Source organism: Notamacropus eugenii, chromosome 6, assembly GCF_028372415.1.
Source record: "Notamacropus eugenii isolate mMacEug1 chromosome 6, mMacEug1.pri_v2, whole genome shotgun sequence".
NCBI classification, from domain to species: domain Eukaryota; kingdom Metazoa; phylum Chordata; class Mammalia; order Diprotodontia; family Macropodidae; genus Notamacropus; species Notamacropus eugenii.
The window spans coordinates 386,162,656-386,180,903 of NC_092877.1; the positions used below are offsets into that span (position 1 = coordinate 386,162,656).

General features: G+C 48.1%; 1 protein-coding gene across 5 annotated transcripts in view; it reads right to left on the reverse strand.

Annotated features, from left to right (window-relative positions):
• Positions 1 to 18,248, reverse strand: part of ATP13A3 (ATPase 13A3) — an 80,672-nt gene that overhangs the window by 4,246 nt on the left and 58,178 nt on the right. For 3 of the 5 annotated variants that reach the window (XM_072618898.1, XM_072618899.1, XM_072618900.1), the window contains 11 exons: positions 15,807 to 15,929; positions 15,642 to 15,721; positions 14,885 to 14,927; positions 14,687 to 14,796; positions 14,397 to 14,493; positions 13,680 to 13,752; positions 11,590 to 11,767; positions 10,012 to 10,196; positions 5,806 to 5,894; positions 4,590 to 4,670; positions 2,875 to 2,964 (listed from right to left, as the gene is read on the reverse strand). In XM_072618898.1, the coding sequence (XP_072474999.1) occupies positions 2,875 to 2,964; positions 4,590 to 4,670; positions 5,806 to 5,894; positions 10,012 to 10,196; positions 11,590 to 11,767; positions 13,680 to 13,752; positions 14,397 to 14,493; positions 14,687 to 14,796; positions 14,885 to 14,927; positions 15,642 to 15,721; positions 15,807 to 15,929 (1,149 nt within the window). Of the gene's footprint in view, positions 1 to 2,874; positions 2,965 to 3,000; positions 3,049 to 4,589; positions 4,671 to 5,805; positions 5,895 to 10,011; positions 10,197 to 11,589; positions 11,768 to 13,679; positions 13,753 to 14,396; positions 14,494 to 14,686; positions 14,797 to 14,884; positions 14,928 to 15,641; positions 15,722 to 15,806; positions 15,930 to 18,248 lie in introns of those variants that run through there. The other 2 variants (XM_072618902.1, XM_072618901.1) reach the window with 2 other exon arrangements.

Below are 18,248 nucleotides of genomic sequence, written 5' to 3' on the forward strand. Positions count from 1 at the left end.
AAAGTTCTGAATCAGAACCAGTGTGGGGGAAGGGGTTACTCACCTCTAGGCTCTACATGGATAAAACTTTTTAGTGGGGAGAAGAATGGAAGGTGGAATTAGAGAGGAGAAGGGATTATATGAGCAGGTTTTACAATGTGACAAACTGAAAAGGAGAATTTGTCATCAAGAATCAAAGCTAAAAAAAAGATTATCTGCATCCACTCTTTTCACTGATCCTGCAGGAGCTGACATGGAACCAGATCAAAGGCTGAAAATGCTCAGCAAGTTCTGTGAGGATGGATTTGCACTCAAGAAGCAAACACGCCTTTCTCTAGACAGAAGGGCTTGGCCATCGAGTCTCACTAAAACCGATTCACCCAGCTAAATGTCTCTTCACCTTCCCAAAAACCACATACACAAATGGACCAACCAAAAAAAAAAAAAGCTTACGTGCTAACAGCCTGAAAGCAAACATTTGACAAAGCACTGACAGTTCACAGACACTGGGCAGAAAGCGAGAGGAGGAGGCAGAGAGGCCCGAGCTGCCCAGAACTGGGGCAGGAGCCTGTCCCAAAGGACATTTTCAGAGCACTCAAAGCGGGCACTCTAAGGACCAAGGAAGAAAGGGGCCTATCCAAAAGGAGAGCAAGCTGGTCAGATGCTGCCGGAGCCAGCACGCCTTTCTCTTCCTTTGTCCTCTGGACCCAAGAGATCTCCCTGCCTTCAGCCCGGAGTCGTTTAGAAACAGAAGCCTCTGAGTGGCACCTGAGATCACACGGCCATGATCATGCATCAGGAATGGATTCTGGCAGCATTGTGCTTTTTCCAGGTGTTCTATGTCAATACTAAGTATTTTTTAAAGCGGATCATCTCCCCGAATTAACAGGTAATAGAACAGTGTCTATCCTATAACTGCCAAGCCTGCATAAATGTGGGTAATTCCTGTTCTGATTAGCACAGACTCAAACTCAACCTGCTCCTAAGCATAAGCCAACTATGAATCCAGGACAGTGTTGGCTCTCCCTGATGGCCTCAACATGGGGAGACAGATGAACTGTATCATGCATTACCTATCCTTGAGACATAGTCTTCATGGAGGCAGCAAATGCACCGCTGCATCCAGCTCACCATCAGATCCCTCTCAAGGGCCATCTCATTTTGTAAATGAGGAAACCAAGGCCCAAGGAGGTTGAGCAGCTTGCCAATCACCACCCAACGGTGACACAGTCTCGTAAAGAACACACTGGCACAACCTGAAATCACTGAGGATGTGGCTGGGCAAAAATTCATTTTCTAGAATTTAAAAAAGAATTCACATCACAGACATGGTGTGAATGTCTGAGCTTCCTAAACGTCAGGTTGTTTAAAGAGATAGCACTCACTGGTCTCCCCTTGGAATTCTATAAAAGACCGAGGGTGTGAAGGTGGACGGTGCAGGAGAGGGCTCAGCCCCATGGATACATGTCTGTGTCTGCCAGCAGCCATAAGGGAAACGCTGGGCAGTATATCTGCGCCCTCTCCACTTGGGGACTGTGGATCCCCCAGCTCTTGGCCACAGAGCTCAGCAGACTTGCTGGGATGGAGGCAGAAATTGAGAAGGAAGGCTGGACTGGACCAGGAGTCTCCGTCCCCTTCTGGAGATGGCCATGGCTCACAGAGTGGCTTGTAAAGGATAACAAAAATCAAAGTGCTGCCCTAAGATGCACATGCATGTTTAAGTGTTAACACATAGAAGGTTGGTCTTTCACATCATCCACACACTTGACGCTGTGTTCAGTATCAGAGCCCCGGCTTCAGTGGGTGGCAAAGGTCACGCATGTGACTTTCATAATCACCTTGAATTCTCAGGTAAGTGCTGAATTGGGCATGCCGGATGTGTTGGTGCCCCTGCCCCACCATTTTCTGTTCTTTGTCCATGAAGGATAAAGAACATTAGTAACATTCATAACTATGTTATTAATAATAATGAACAATTAACAGTTAAATTAATCTGTGATTAGATAAATTGATCATTAAAGATTATTGGTAATAATAAATTCTTTAAAAATCATTTTAAAGATCAAGTTATTTCAATCAGACAGCAATAAAACTGGGGAAAACAGAAAGGAAGCAGAATCATTGGTGTCAGAAAGGGCCTCACTGGGGGTGGGGGTGTTGCTGCTTTGACCTGATCAGATATTCAGACACTCCTTTCTGAGGAAAGAAAGGTGCCAGGTCCGCTTTTTTAGAGGGACAGGCAAAGGCTAGGCAGCAATGCTTTACAGAGTTCCGTGACGTCAGATTTGACCAACAGATTCTTGAGTATTTCCTCTGGAAATTCTGGTATTGGTCAGAGGACTGAGGTTTCAATGTTTCCTGTATCTAAGCCAAGGGACCACAAAAGTGCTACAGCTTTTACCAGTAAGGAACCCTCTGGATCACTGAGTCACCTTATTGGCACAAACTTCACCTTCTCCAAATGCGGGCTATGGAAAATCTGAACACGACTTGTGCCATCAGTGTGCCCACATGTGTCTGTGCATCTGAGTGTGAGTGCGGGCGGGGCACAAGCAGGCCTCCGCCTCACGGACGCTAGGAGCAATTCTTAATTTCTTGAAAAAAAAGCTAAAGTAAAAACAAAACTGAAAACAGGAGAAATCACGTTTAAATCTCAAGACTGAAATTAAGAACTTGACAGAAACACTGAGGGTTGGAAAGGAGAAGAGACTCATGGATGCTAAAACACACGGATGTCTGGGGTATTCCAAAGGAGGAACGATGGCAGATGGAAGGGAAGACACCCCCTAGCCCACCCCTGCCTGCCCCCGCCCACCCTCCCCCCACCCAGAATGCCAAGGACATACAAGAGCCTGGAGACTCAAGAAGAATTGAGAGTAAGTGGTGATTTCCAACCTGTGGCGGCTGTGTGGTGGTGAGGCGACACTCTCCTGGTTTGTCTCGATTGAACACAACCTTCCAAAGGACCGTGTCCAGGAGGAAGCTCTGAGACACATTCCGGGGGTGGAAGAATGAAAAAGGACTAGCAGTCATTCTTTAGGCAGGTGTACATTGCACAAATCTCAAACACTGTAGCAGAACACGATAGAACAAGAACCATGCTAAGGGCGCTAACCCTCTGGGAGCTCGGCCAGGGACCCTGATCACCTCGGCTGGTCCTGAGCAAACCCACAGGAGAACATCTGTGCTCAGAAATCCCTAGGACAAGGGATGGTAAAGTTTCCCTGGATAATCACAACCCCCTGGGAGTCAGTGACATTGGTATGGTTGTGTCCATTTTATGGATAGGATAACAGAGGCTGAGAAGTGAAGTCAATAGCCAGGGGCACAGAGATCTAAGCACCTGAGGTGGAATTGGGATCCAGGTCTTTCCTAATTCCAAGTTCAGCCAGCATTCTTTTCACTGTACCTCACCATAAATGTTTTTTATTCTGAAACTTTTAAAAAGTACGAGAACAGCAACCGGAAAGGACTCCTTGAGCATTTTGTTAAATTTCACAAGGAAATAAACAGAATCAGGGTGGAAAGAAAAAAACACAATTTCAAACAACTGTCAAAGATGTGGCCCCAACGCTGGCGTGTGGCCAGAACAGATTACAGTGAAAGTGGGAAATACTTAACAATACAATAAAACACAGATAACATTCCATTCTAAAACCAATTCAGTGTGCAGCCCACAGGGATCCCTATGTGCAGAGGGGTCCCCACCTCTATTGGCGGTTGACACCCCTTTCCGGAAGCTTATATTTTTCTGGTTTTGCTTCCTCCAGAAACCCTGAGAAGGGCAGAGAAATATCCACTCAGCTATCAAGTGAAGAGGCAGACCAGAGTCATCACATCCATACCTCCCCATACCAACTAAAAATGAGCAAAGCATTCCCAAGGCCCCAAAGCCAAGAGTGGCCCTGACTGCAAAGAATTCTCCTTTCAGAGGGCAGATCATGTGACACACTGCCCCCAAGCAGGGTGTCTGGAGGCAGTTCTTTAAAAAAAGACTGGGAAATCCACTCCTCCTGGCATGCCTCTCTACTTCAAATTCTGTCTGCTCCCATCCAAGGAGAACTTAAATGTCCATCCCTCAGAAAATCATTGAGCAGAAGAGGAAGGCCAATCCTCTATTGGGCTCTGGGGAAAGTGACCAAAAGTCACTTTAATGCATTTTATGTTTACTATATAAAAATATGGTTTCAAAAAAACCCACCCTCATTTATACTTTCTTGCTATTGGCAACATTTTCTCCTCATTGTTAGAAAAACGTAACTACTGATTTCCAGAGAAAAACCACCAACTCTAGATTATTGAAACTGCCCATGCTCTTGGCATCCCCTGGCTCCAACCTTTGGGAGGTCTCATGTCTTATTAGGAACTCTGGGACAGCAAGAGATGAGAGGAGCTGGAGGAGGAAGAGCCACAGCTAGCCAACAGAGTCACTAGCATGAGAGGAGAACGTGAAACTGAGAAATAAAAGACATCCGAGAATTCTTATTATGAACTTCCTCGCCATTCTCCCAGCCCCTTCCTCCAGCACCCTGGTTAATGGAGCGCTGGCTATGTCATCAGCACCAAAACCCAGACCACTCGGATAACATCTGAGAATCTGCCTGACTTACCTCAGCCAAGATAGAGACGAGCGCATTGACGAGGATGATGATGAGCATCGTTATACGCCACTGATAGGGAACACAGACGATCTACGAGACACAAGGCCAGCAGTTATGATCCATTTCATGGAGGGCAGGGGTGTGGGTGGGTGTGTGTGTGTGTGTCTGTGTGTCTGTGTGTGTGTGTGTGTCTGTGTGTGTGTGTCTCTGTGTGTGTGTGTGTGTGTGTGTGTGTGTGTGTGTGTGTGTGTTCTACATTCCATCACAATTCCTATCGTTAGCCACAGCCTGCAGGGCTGCCTGCGTGCACAAGGTAGGTGTTAACACAAACATTTATTGCACAGAAGTGTTGCATTAAATCTAGAACAGACACATTTGGCTGGAAGAGGTCTTTCTAAATGAATGAAAACATCAGGTTATAAATAAAATCCCTTCCTCTTCGGAACAGACAGTTGACAATCCTGCTGGGGGGTGATCACCTCATTGGCCCCTTCCGGGACTGTGCTGCTGGTGAAATTATGAGTTAACAGGCCCCTTTATCTCCCCAAAATGTCACAGGGAAAGTAGCTCCAGTACCCCTCTAATGCCCCAGGCACAAGCGCATGAACTCAAAAATCATGAATGAAGGAAAGGACAGGAAAAAGCCTCTCTTTATAATGATGGTGCAGCTGGCTTCAACGAGTCACCCTCCCAGCCCCCCACCAGGATTTCCCTCTCAGTCAAAGAACCAGGTTGCAGATGAGCACCTGCATCACTCAGCTCCTCCCCAAGACTGACAGCCCAGGAACTGCCCTCACACCACAACAGAAAACTGAAATCTTCTGAAACAGGATTGCTCAAAAAGCTCAGCCTGGACCTAGACACCCCGAAGCAGGCTTTCTAAGCAGCCACACCTTGAGCATTTTCTCAGTGGTGCTCAGAATGCCTCCTCAGGCTTCTTTCACTGGGTCCCAAAGGGCTGACATGTCAGTGGATAGAGAGAGGCTGGACACCTCCGCTGCTCAGCCAAGCACCAAAGCACCAGAAAAGGGCCAATCTTTCAAGGCACATCTGAAATGGGAGTAGCTGCTCGCCTGTTTGCATCCCACAGAGGACAGCGAGCAGTGAGCTGTGAGGTTAGGACCCTCCTGCCTACTGGCTTGGGCTGGTCTTCCTCACCTAATCACCACTAGGAGCAAAATGAACATTCAGGAAAGGGCTTTGTGCCAAAGATACGAACTCTTACCTCAAGAACCTGGTCAATATAGGTGACAGGATGCAACATGATGAAAAATATGAAGATATACAAAATAATCACAGACACAACAAAAAAACCTGAAAAAGAAAACCAGTATTAGGTCACCAGTTGGCTCCTGCCAGGTTCCTGGTACCATTAGCTCCTCCAGACTTTGAGCAGCTTCAGCTTTAACATCAAGCCTGCCCAGGTGTTGGTGAGATCATGTTCTCTCACAATAAATACTTCTATCTGCACTGCAGGTCTCTTTCATGACAGAGGTGTAGATTCTGTAAACTTCCACAAATTAAGACAAACCCAGAATGCATGCGATTTGTAATAAAGCCACTGGCATTTCCCCAAAACGTAATAACAATGAACAGGTTTGGTAGAATGAGACAGAATTTTTATTATTAAATCAGATGAGCTCTTGACACTGACAAGCTCCACCAACGACCAAAATGCCAAATATCCAGATTAAGTTGTATGCTCTAGAAGCAACAGCCAGTTTCACCAAATAGCCCAAATAAACCCCCTCTATCCAATTTACTTTACTCATGAAATCTCAAAGGACTTTGGAAAGGAAAAGTTGCTCAGAAAACAAGCTAAATGGGAAGCTTTTCGTGGGACAAGACTCAAGATGGCAGCCCAACCTCAGTGTGGTTGAGAGAGGAGAGAGAAGACATGACTGCCATCACCAACCACGTCATGAGCAGGCCATGGGTCAGTGTGCCCACCCTGCTTCCAGAAGACCTTCCCAGCTGGGCACGTATCACCCCCTTCACAAGCACCAGGACAAACATCAGACATCCTCCTCACCTCTTTGAATCATTAGTTTCCTTCAAACTGGGGGTGGGGATGGGAGAATGCTTACTGTGTGCCAAGCACTTAGGCACTTTAAAGGGAGGATCTCATTTGATGTTCACAACCCTGGAAGGTGGGTGCTACTCATCTCCATTTTACAGATGAGGAACCTGAGTCAGGCAGGTGAAGATTTGTTCAGGGTCATTCCACCAGATGTGAACTCAGGTCTTCTACCCCCACAAAGTTCATCTCAATCAGAATGTCCAAAATTTCTCCATCCTCTAAAAGCTGGTGCTGAGCATGTTTGTAAGCAGGAACTTGACTGTTTTAGACTAAGATTTTCCAAAAATGCAGCATTTTAAAACAGATTAAACTTTCCTAAGAATGTAACAAGGAAAACTATGTTAGCAATTGCTGCCAGCTCAAGAAAGAGGCTGGGGAGAAGCCAAAGACAGAAGGAGTCCCACAATTTAAAGCAACCCGAGGCACCATCTAGCCTGCCTCCCCCATTTCACAGATGAGAAAACAGGAGCCACAAACACCACCCAGCTAATTAATTACACCATCTCGGAACTTCTGACTCTTAGTCCAGTCTGCTAAGCTGAGTGGGAAAGAAATGAGACAAGAGTGGGAGGGAGGGAGGGCTGAGTGCACCGGTCCCAAACTGGCTGCTCTCCCTATGGGATTCAACACGTCCTCTGCCTACTACGGCTTTGAAGGGAATGAAGGGGAAAGGAGGGAAACACATCTCCAACTTTTAAGTGTGTGTCTATGTACAGACATACAATCTCACAATACTGCGAGGGGCCAAGAGCACGGCCAGCTCTTGGGGAGGGGCTGACCAAACGGGCCATTCAGAGAGTGGGACGTTGCTGGGCCCTGACAAGCAGCATGTGCAGAATCGAAGAAGTTTGCTCTGTGTCCATGGGAGGGATTAGAACAAGGAAACCACATCCAAGACAGTGGGGAACCCCTATAAAGAGGAGGCTCAATGATGGGTAATGACAGTGACCCTGCTTGGGGCACTATTGAAGCCCCACAGACAGTCACTGCCTCGTTTTTTCATTCTCTGTTACATGGTTCACTGGCAGGATAGGGAAGTACCTGAAATGCAGGCAGAAGGGAGTCCCCCGTTTGGAGGTGAGGAAGCCCTGCTGGATCTGCTTGTTTTACCCAGAAGGCTTCAGGGTTCTGCAGGCTATTGGTGACTGAATCCTTGTGGACTTCTGAAATACAGACAGTCTGGAAAACGGATGTCGGCAGAATGGTCTGACTGTGTGCAAGCATGGCTTGCAGCAGAAACCACCCTGGTGCTTAGTTACCTTTATATGGGAGGGAGGGAGGGAGGGAGAAGGGAAGCTGGCGCAAGGCTGGCCAACAATCGGTGTCACGATGGAGCTGGCAAATTCCCCAGTAATGACTCACACAGCATTCCAGAGTCTGGAGAGTTGGACTCTCTCCTCCCCCACTCTGCCACTCACGTAGTTTGGGACACTGGGCAAAGTCACAACCTGCTCTCAGCTGCCTCTACTTTTTTATCTGGAGAATGGGGATATAACGCCAGCCCTCCCACCAAGCCAAACCACTCAGGGCTTAACAGTAACAACATCACAACAATACCAAGCCCACCTCGGGCCACATCATGTGTGCTGGGCCCAGGCCTCCCCCACTAGTGTGGCAGCTCCCTGAGCCATTCTGGCCTTTTCTTGTACGTACAAAGTGCTAAAGACTGACCATGCTGACCCCACTGACCACTCCTGCCTTCTCCTCCATGCTTCTCTCTCTCTCGGTCTCCATCTCTCCATCTCTGTCTGTTTCTGTCTGTCTCTGTCTCCGTCTCTCCATCTCTGTCTCTGTCTCTCCATCTCTCTCTGTCTCTCTCTCTCTCTCCATGACCTGACCATTCCTCAGTCTCCGTCACTGGATCCTCAGCTGACGAGGCAGGCACCGTTGTGGGACCACTTCTCCCACCAGGATCCCACACCTGGTCATCTCACCAGCCCCTGTAGATTCCGTGGTCACTTCTATGTAAACCATTCCCAGATCTGGTGATCCAGCCCTTCCATTCATCTCCAGTCTCAACCCTCCACTTCCCAAATGCACATCTTTAACTGCATATCCAGTAAATGTCATAAGCTCAGCAGGTCAAAAATGGACCTCCTCCCCTCTCTCTCCCTGAGCCCTCCCCTCTTGTCATCCTCCAGCACTCAGACCAGGAGTCATCACCCTCTCCCCCTCCCTAGATCTGCCAGCTCTACATAGGCCATGTCCCCTTTTCTCCTGGGGCATACCCTGCTCCCCTCACATCTGTACTGTGCCAACAGCAGCTACTGAGCCTGCCTGCCTCCAGTCCAGCTCCTCTGCTCAGTCCAGTGGCTCCCTCTTGCCTCCGGGATCCTTTCTGGGGCCCTTTGAACCCGGCTTCTTATTCCTCACTCCCACAATCCAAGGACTGGCCTCATCACTGCTCCCACTCTGACTGTGGCCCCATGACTAGAAAGCTCTCCTTCCCTGTCTTTGGCCTCCTCCTACAAGAAGCCTTCCCAGATACAGCACAGGCTGCATCTCCCCTCTGAGGTCATCTCTAACGTTACCCGTGGAGAGCTTGTTTGTCCCCCTACCATCAGCCTGTGTCTGCACACAGAGGGCCCTTAATAAATGCTTGCTGACTCAGCATTTCAGAGATATGACCACAACAGACCCTTTCCCAACACTTGGAAGCTTAGAGAACCCCAGACGTTTCCCAACATTCCCTCCCACAAACAGGAGCACTGCGAGTGTGGTGAGCATGTCTCAGTGGGGCTGGGCCAGGGGCCTGGGACCTCTTTGATGTTTAACCTTTAAAGGCACAGAATCTAAGCAAACTTGGGGACCCCAACAAGTGAGATGAGTCAGGGCAACCCCAAACCCTCCTCATCATGTGACAAGGGCCCTCTGAGACTTGGAAGGACCTTCTGAATCAAAGATGAACACCATTTCATGCATATGTTCCTGTGCTCTGAAAATCTGAATCTGTGTGTACAATTAGCAATAAATAGCCTTACTACTTATGACACAAAGGTCATTTATAGATCCTTCTGTTCTGGTACCATGACAGACTTACTGTTGACACCATTAACCCCAATTGTCTTGACTATCCAAAAAGCCAGGGTTCTCAGCTCCCAGAAGTCATACCTGTCCTCTTTCATCTGCCTCCTGTCTCTCTCCCACTCCATCTCTGGCAGAGACAGGAAAGGAGGTCATGGAGGTGACAGAAGTCAAAGAACCAAAGAGGGAAATTACACAGTGTGTCCCTAACGCAGCTAGTCTTGTTTTAAGATGAGGGCCCGAATGAGCCAGGAGTGGTCAGCTCCAGCACCAAACACAAGTCCAGTCTGTCTGAAGATCACTTCTAATCAAGGACGGTCAACTCACCATTCTTGTAGCAGGGCTGCCTGAAGGGCTTTCCTTTAGAAAAAGCGATTGCCACAATGAGATACTGGAAGCAGGAGATAAAAAACACCGTGGTATTTTCATAATTTCTGATATTGTGCTCATCATGTTCGGTGTCATTGTCAGAGTGGGATGAGTTGGAGAAGCTTCCAGACAGGTTACAAGCACTAGAAAGGAAGCCAAGACACTGTCACTTCCCAAGTGATACCTTGTACCCCACACCTCTGCCCGCCTGCCCTCTCCTGCAGCTCTGGCCCTGGCTCCTCTTCAACGCAGGAAATGCCAACCCCCTGTAAGGGGGACTTTTCAGGTCAAGAAGTCCTCAGACAAGCTTCTTCAAGGCTCAGTGACACAGAGCACAGATGTAACATCTACTCTAAGAATAAAAGAGACTGGAAATGTCTAACTGGAAAGACCGTGCCATCGACTCACTACTGGCCGATGTGGGGCTCAAGGACGATGCCCACCATCAGGGCTAAAGTCACTGCCCTCTTGGGGGTATTCTAGTACTGAGTTTGCCTAAAGTAGGAAGAACTATGAGAACTATCTATGAGAAAACTGGAGGCTTCTCAGTGACAGGCAGGGTAATAAGCAATGTTCCAAATGCAAGTCTGAAATTCAGAGAGGCACAAAGGGGGAACATTCATGCTCCATCTCTAGAGCTGAGTGCATGAGAAATGTTCATTTCTTTATAAAATTATGCACACTATGATTCAACAGTCAGAGGTACAAGGAAACAGAAGGAAATCTTCACTGAAAGCTAACACAGGAGGGTCCCTGCAAACACATTCTCGGCAAAGTCTTACAAGGTCGCCTTTTACACAAGACGGCCGCTGCCCCAGGTCTCGCGTCTGTGCTGAACATCAGCTCTCAGAAAACCAGTTCAAAGCTCAGCATCCCCATGGAGGGCAAATGAGAAGCAACAGGAAAAAGGAATGAAACTGGACCGGCCCCAAGGCTGCTCAGCAGGGGTCAAACACAGACAATTAAGAAATCACTTTAACAATGTCACAATCTCCGGTTCACCTCAGAAGTCATTCTGAAAGTCTGGAAGGAGAAGCTGGTGGGGGTTAATGTGCTCCAGACCAAGCAGTGCCCATAAGCAAATGGCTCTGACCCTCCAGGAGGGAGTGGGCATCATGCAACACCCATTTACATACACACAGTAAAACACAGTATGTTGGAAGAATGACCTGTTTATCTATTTCTCCATTTTTTAGGCTAAAAGCCTTTGGTCTCAAATAAGGAGAAGCTGGCCCAGATCAGGGAAACAGGCAGAGACACAGACACTGAGAGAGGCCATTATAGGAAACCCAGAAGACTGCAAATTGGGGGGCCCCCATGGGTACTGAAACTGTCATACCAAACCCCTCATTTCATAAAAGGGACACTGGCTAAAGTCTACAAATGGTATTATATGGGAACCTTTTCTGTAGTGGGAATTTGGAAGGGGAAGGGATGTTGGAGAGGAGGACAAGGGAAGATGCAACTAGCAAATTTCTGATCATTTATATCCAACTGCCATCTTGAATTATGTCTTAAAATCATGGGTCAACTTACTTTGAATGTGGAGTCCAATGTTCATACCAAGGCTGTTGTCTAACCCAAAAAAAGCCAAAACACTGGAAGCCGATGGAAATGATGATCTGAGAGAGAACGGAGAAGAGAAGAGCCCCAGAGATGAGGCCCGAGGGTGGTCTTTGGGCGACAAGTTCCTTCCAGGCCGGATTTAAACTCACTGTGTGAAAGAATGGAAAATGTTCAGCTGCTCAGTCCTTTCTGGCCCACCCAGGTATTATTTGTGATCCAGATGCCCGAGACGTTCCCAGAGCCCCACCCCCAGAAGCAGGCTACCAGCGCAGAAAGTGCTGAAGGCACCAAGGCACAGAGACCCAGGGCCTCCCAGGCCCCAAGGGCTCTGCTGCTGAGTCAGCAATGCCTACAATGAATTGTCTAAAAGATATTCAGGAGGAGAAAATGCAATCAATGTGTGAATTCAGAAGACTGAAAAGTTTTTCTATTTTAAATTCAGTTTTCACTAAGCACTCCCTGTATGCCAGGCGCCTGTTGTGCATAAAGGGATAGAAAGACAAATACGCTAGCCTTTATCCTCAAGAAGCTCGTACTCTAACAAGGGAAACGGCTCCTCAGAGACCTCACAGTACTGCTGGGGACCAGGCGGGGGGCCAGCAGGCTGCCAAGGACTTCCTGCAGAAGGTGGCATTTGAGATGAGTCTTACAGGGGAACAAGGAGATGGAGAGAAAGGGGCAGAGCACTCTAGGAGCAAGGCACAGCCTAGGCAAAGGTGCAGAAGAGGGGAATTTCACATTCAAGCCAAAGCAAGCAGACCAGCAGGGACAGTTTAGAGAGAACACACAAGGGATTAAAGAGTGACCAGACTAAAAAGGCAACAGAGCCAGTTTGGGAAGGGCCTGAGCAGCCCTGGACGCAGCAGGGAGCAATGCAGTTGCCTAAGGAGGGAATGTCGCCTGGCCACTGAACGGGGAGACACGGGAAGCAAGAGGCCAGCTAGGAAGCTCCTGGGAGTCCAGAGGAGGAAAGGGGATGTGGCCACGCGAGTGGAGAAGAGGTGCCAGAACAGTGCGCAGGCTAGAGTGACAAAGCTGAATGAAGGCGTGACGCCCAGGGCGCTGGGCCGCCTCAAACACTTCTGGTACATCACTAGGCTGCTTCCTGGTCTGCCTCAGGTTTTCCCACTGTAAAGGAGGCAACGCCAACCTCCCAACGAGATCCTGTTTGTAAGAGAGCTTTCACTGCTCCCTCTCCTTCAACGTATGGGACATCTGGGAGAAGAGAATCTCTGACAATGCCAACACAGATGCGGGCCTGGGGGCTGGTGCTGAAAGAAGGGAAGTGGGGGAGGAACACCTGCTCTGCTTTGGACAGAGCATCCCAGGCTACCAGGGGAAATCTGCCCACAAGGACACCGATGATCCAATACCAGAGATCAGGAGAGAGACCAAGGCTAGCTAGACAGACAGATGGACAGACAGCTGCAGTAGTCACCTCAACAGATGTGTGCACACAGTGGGTGAGAAGATCACCTGAGACAGTACAGAATGGAGATAGGAGGGCCCAGAATGGAGCCTCAGGGGAGAAGCCAGCAAAGGAGACTGAGAGTGGGAAGGTGGGCAGGAGAGAGCAGGGGATGATCAGCAGCCTCAAATGTTACTGAGAGGTCGGAAAGGAGTGAGAGAGGGGAGGAGGAGAAGTGGAGGCACTGAGAAGGCTGCTGGAGGGACAGGTGGGATCCAGTGAAGTGAGTCCTAAGGGGACAAAGGATGTCCATGGGAGGGATTGGGAGGGCCTGAGGGAGAAGGGATGAGGGGACAGGAGAAAAGTTACAAGGCTGATGCCTGACCATGAACTGAGGGTAAAGAACCACCAAGGCCAATCTCCAGGCAGAGATTCTGGAAGCAGGAGGGGCTTCCATTAAAAACCTAAAATCTCAAAGGAAAGAACCCCCAACCACAGCCCACGGCTTGTCCTGGCCCCAGCATCGAGCAAACAACCAAGTCACCGTTTCTATATTCCACTTTAATTTTAAAGTTGGCAGTAACCTTATTTAGAAAACAACTTCAGTAAAGTATACAATTCAAGGTTTTTAAAAATAAGAACAAATACTCACTTGTAAACACCACTACCAAGATGATGGCCAGATCAATAAAGAGGAACTGGAAATCTCCCAAGTTACTCAGGATCTAAGGAAATCATTCTCAGATTATTTGTAATCAACGACACTGCCATGCGCCCAGTAAAACCAACTCCAGGCACAGTGAGTTTTAAACATTAATCTACAAACTTAAAACGTATCTTAGATGTGAAGAGTCAAAATCAAATATAACTTGGAATATTGGTCTGGGAAGGAGGGTGTGGGCTTCTACTGAAAAGAATGGATGTTTTTAGCAGCTCTAACTCCAACACAACGTGGTGCTCACCCACACAGACATTTCCCTCCAGGTCTATCAAATGTGAATGGGGTGTCTTGCGCCCCCAGAATTCTGGGGATTCCCTGCCACCTAGGGACCAGGACGAGCAAAGGGAGCGAGTGATATCTCACACAAAGCATTTCACCTTTACGGGCAGAATCCCACATATGCTAACCAGATGGTGGGTGGACGGAGGAGTGGGCAGGGCAGGAAGCAGAAGCAGAAAGCCTCTCTCCCACTCTTCCCCTATTTAACAGGCCTTAGCTTCAGTAAAAGGATATATTAAGGGACATGGGGCAAGGGGGCAGGGCCCACAACCTGTGCTACCAAAAGGAAAAGGATCACAACAATACGTGCCCCATGTGTGCTCCCCCACGCCCACACCCACCCGATTCTGCCCCAGCCCGTTCACTCACCGAATACAACAAAGTGACGCTACAATACTGGATGATGCTATACAAGGCCATGAATTTAAACACACAGAAGGAAGTTATCAGAGCTGCCCGGCCTTCCCTGTAGAAGGAAAAGAAAGAAACACCTGCTTGGGAAAAAAGCCCCTTGGGCCTTGGACCTCCTCGTACCATACTAGGGTCCCAGCTACACCAAGAACCCTCCAAGAACCAGGGAGCAGAAAGCTGGGCAGCGGGGTCTCAGCCCTCCCCATGCCCTGCTTCCCTGGGCAAGGACTCTATGGAGACACACTTACCTGATGAGGTTTGGCACACAAGCAATACTAGGGGTCCTGGAAGTGAAGGGGGATGCCACTGAAGCCTCTAGCTCCGACAGGGATATGCCTCCATGGGCCCTCTTCAAGGCCTGCCCAGCAGGAGAAGACTGGTCAGTTGGGTTGTTATGAAGCAGACATCTAAGTGAAGGCAGCTCCACACACTGAGCAGACACTTACCCCACAATCGTTGGCACCGTCGCCGCACATTCCCACGTAGTAACTACAACAGAGACACAGAACTTCAGCATCCGCTAACATGGTTGTGGACAAGAGCTTATGCCTGGGCTGTCGGGGCGTCCTCTCTCACAAAGCCCTCTGAAGCCCTGCGGGATCCATTCCCTCCGAGGCCCACTGACTCTCCAGACTCTCTGACTGAGGGTGGATCAAGGCAGCGGAGAGCAGGCTGGCTCTCGTACCAGGCCTTGCCCCACTCTGGGCCCTCCTGGCCACCAGCTAGCTAAGATGCTTCTGCTCAGGCTGAGTCCCTTCTCCCTCAAGAAGGGCTAACAGGACAAGGAACACACCTGCACTGATGAGAGGCCTACTACTTCCAGGAACTGTGCTAAACTCTGCAGAGTTGAACAAAAAACTGCTTTTAAAGCAGAGAAGTCTTCCGGACATGTTACAAACACGTAGTAGCCAAACTCACGTGTGTAAAAGTATTTACAAAGAAAGTTGCTGTTTTTTCCTAAAACCTTTTAAGGGAAATAAAGATACTTTCTTCACAAACTTAAAAAATAACAGGTTTTTTTTTTAGTTAAATAAGAGTAACTGAATATAAATGATTCTACACTGCGTGGCGCTCCACAGCCTGATCTGGGGTCTGCAGACAAACCCCAGCAGGGGGTGCTCTATCAAGAGCTCCTGTGAGGGTGGCGCCCGCGAGGCTGGCCTGCACAGGGCTGGGACGTTTTAAAAAGCCAGGGTGACTCACTCCACATTCTGCAACGCTTCAACCAGCTGCGTCTTCTGGTCTGGGGCCATGCGAGCGAACACAGTGCCATGCAACACCAACTGGAAGAAATGATTTCTTACAATTCTCTGGCTCTGCCTCCACAAAAGCACCCCCACGCCAGGTGCCCACACACAGGTCACTCACCTTGGGCACTAGGTCCTGAAAATGCTCCAGGATTACCGAGAATGACTTTCCGTTCATTGCAAAATGATAGGGAGTCATCTGAAGATCCTCTAGACTGTCGTGAGCCAACTTAATGGGGATTTCCTGCACATTCAAAAAATGTTCAGTCACTGATGGAAAGAATGCATCCCATAAGAAGGCTTTGCCCTCCCACCCCAGGACCTCCAACAATTGTCTAACTCTGTCCAAAGGGCTATAAAACCATGCACACCCCTTTGACCCAGCAATACCTACTAGGTCGGTATCCCAAAAGAGACTAAAAAGCCGGGAAGGCAGACCCAGATGTACAAAAACATTTACAGCAGCTCTTTTCAGGTGGCAAAGAACTAGAAACTGAAAGGACACCCGTCCACTGGGGAATGGCCAAACGAGCTGTGGTGTGGGATTACAAGAAAGGAGGAGAAGGATGCTCTCAGAAAACCTGGGAAGACTCACATAAGCTGATGTGTGAAATGTGTGGGTACACAGGGACAGCAGCTGGGAACACAACGACAAGACAGCCCTGAAGGGCTCAGGATGGGAAATGTCTGCCATCCCCAGGAGAACAGCCAGCGTGTGAACGCAGCCTTAAGCGTGCTCTGTAGCTTGACTTTGCCTGAGGATTTTTTTGTCTTCTTCTAAACACGACTATCATGGATGTTGTGCATGACTCCATGCACATGTACAACCCATATCAAACTGCTTGCCTTCTCAAGGAGGGAGGGAGAGAATTGGGAACTCAAAGTCTCCAAAAAGCGTGTTAAAAACTATCTTGAGATGTCGCCGGGGGAAGTTTTTTAAATCAGTAAGTGAATGAACAACAAAAAATAAACAAGAGCTTTCCTCTGGAACCAGAGGGTCAAACAGACGCTGAAGGACCCGCCGACCGCCTCCTGAGAGGGATCCCAGATGAAAGCTCCTGGGAGCGTCGTGGCCAAACTCCAGAGCTCCCAGGTCAAGGAGAAAGTAGTGCAAGCAGCCAGAAAGAAGCAATTCAAGTGTTGTGGGAATACAATCAGGACAACACAGGATCTAGCACCCTCTACATTAGGGGGTCGAAGGGCGTGGAACAGGATACTTCGGAGGTCAAAGGAGCTAGGACTAAAACCAAGGATCATCTACCCAGCAAAGCTCAGTGCAACACTTCAGGGGAAAAAACAGACATTCAATGAAACAGAGGGCTTCCAAGCAGGCTTGTGGAAAAGACCGGAGCGGAACAGAAAATCTGACTTCCAAACGCAGGAATCAAGAGAAGCATGAAAAGGTGAACAGCAAAGAGAAACCCTAAGGGACTTACTCAAGCCAAACTGTTCACATTCATGGAAAGATAACATTTGTAACTCTTAAGACTTTTCTCAGTATTAGGGTAGCTGGAGAGGATAGATGGATGGATGGATGGATGGATGGATGGATGGATGGATGGATGGATGGATGGACAGACAGAGACAGACAGATAGATAGATATAGATATATAGATATAGACAGAGGGCACAGGGTGAGTTGAATATGAAAGGATTAAAAGGATGATATCTAAAAAATAAAATTAAGGGGTGAGAGAGGAATACATTGGGAGGAGAAATAGAATGGGGTAAATTATCTCACATAAAAGAGGAAAGAAAAAGCTTTCACAATGGAAGGGAAGTGGGGGGAGGTGAGAGGGAATGAGTGAACTTTACTCTCATCAGGTTTGGCTTAAGGAGGGAATAACATACACACTCAATTGGGTATGAAAATCTATCTTACCCTACAGGAAAGCAGGGATTAAGGGAATGGGGAAGAGGGGGTGGAGTGGGGGGTGGGGGGCGGATGGTAGAAGGAAAGGCAAATGAGAGGAGGAGGTAATCAGAAGCAAATGCCTTTGAGGAGGGACAGGGTCAAAGGAGAGAACAGAATAAATGGAGTGGTGGGATAGGATGGAGGGAAATATAGTTAGTCTTTCACAACATGACTGCTATGGAAGTGTTTTACATGACTACACATGTACAACCTACATCAAAAATTGTTTGCCGTCTCAATGGGGGTGGGTGGGGAAGGAGGAAGGGAGTGAATTTGGAACTCAAATTAAAAAAAAAAAAGCTAAAAATTATTTTTACATGCACCTGGGAAATAAGACATACAGGTAATGGGGTACAGAAATCTATCTTGCCCTACAGGAAAATAGAAGGGAAGGGGATAAGAGAAGAGGGGGAGGGAAGGAGAAGATAGGATAGAAGGAAAGTCAGATTGGGGGAAGGGGTAATAAGAATGCATGCTGTCTTGGGATGGGGGGAGGGGAGAGATAGTGAAAAAAGGTGGAACTCAAAATCTCATGGAAGTAAATGTTGAAAACTAAAAATAAATTAATTTTAAAAAGAAAAAAAGTGCTCTTGGTTTTACAGATAAAAAAGGAAAATAAAGACTCAGGGCTAAAACATGACCTACTGA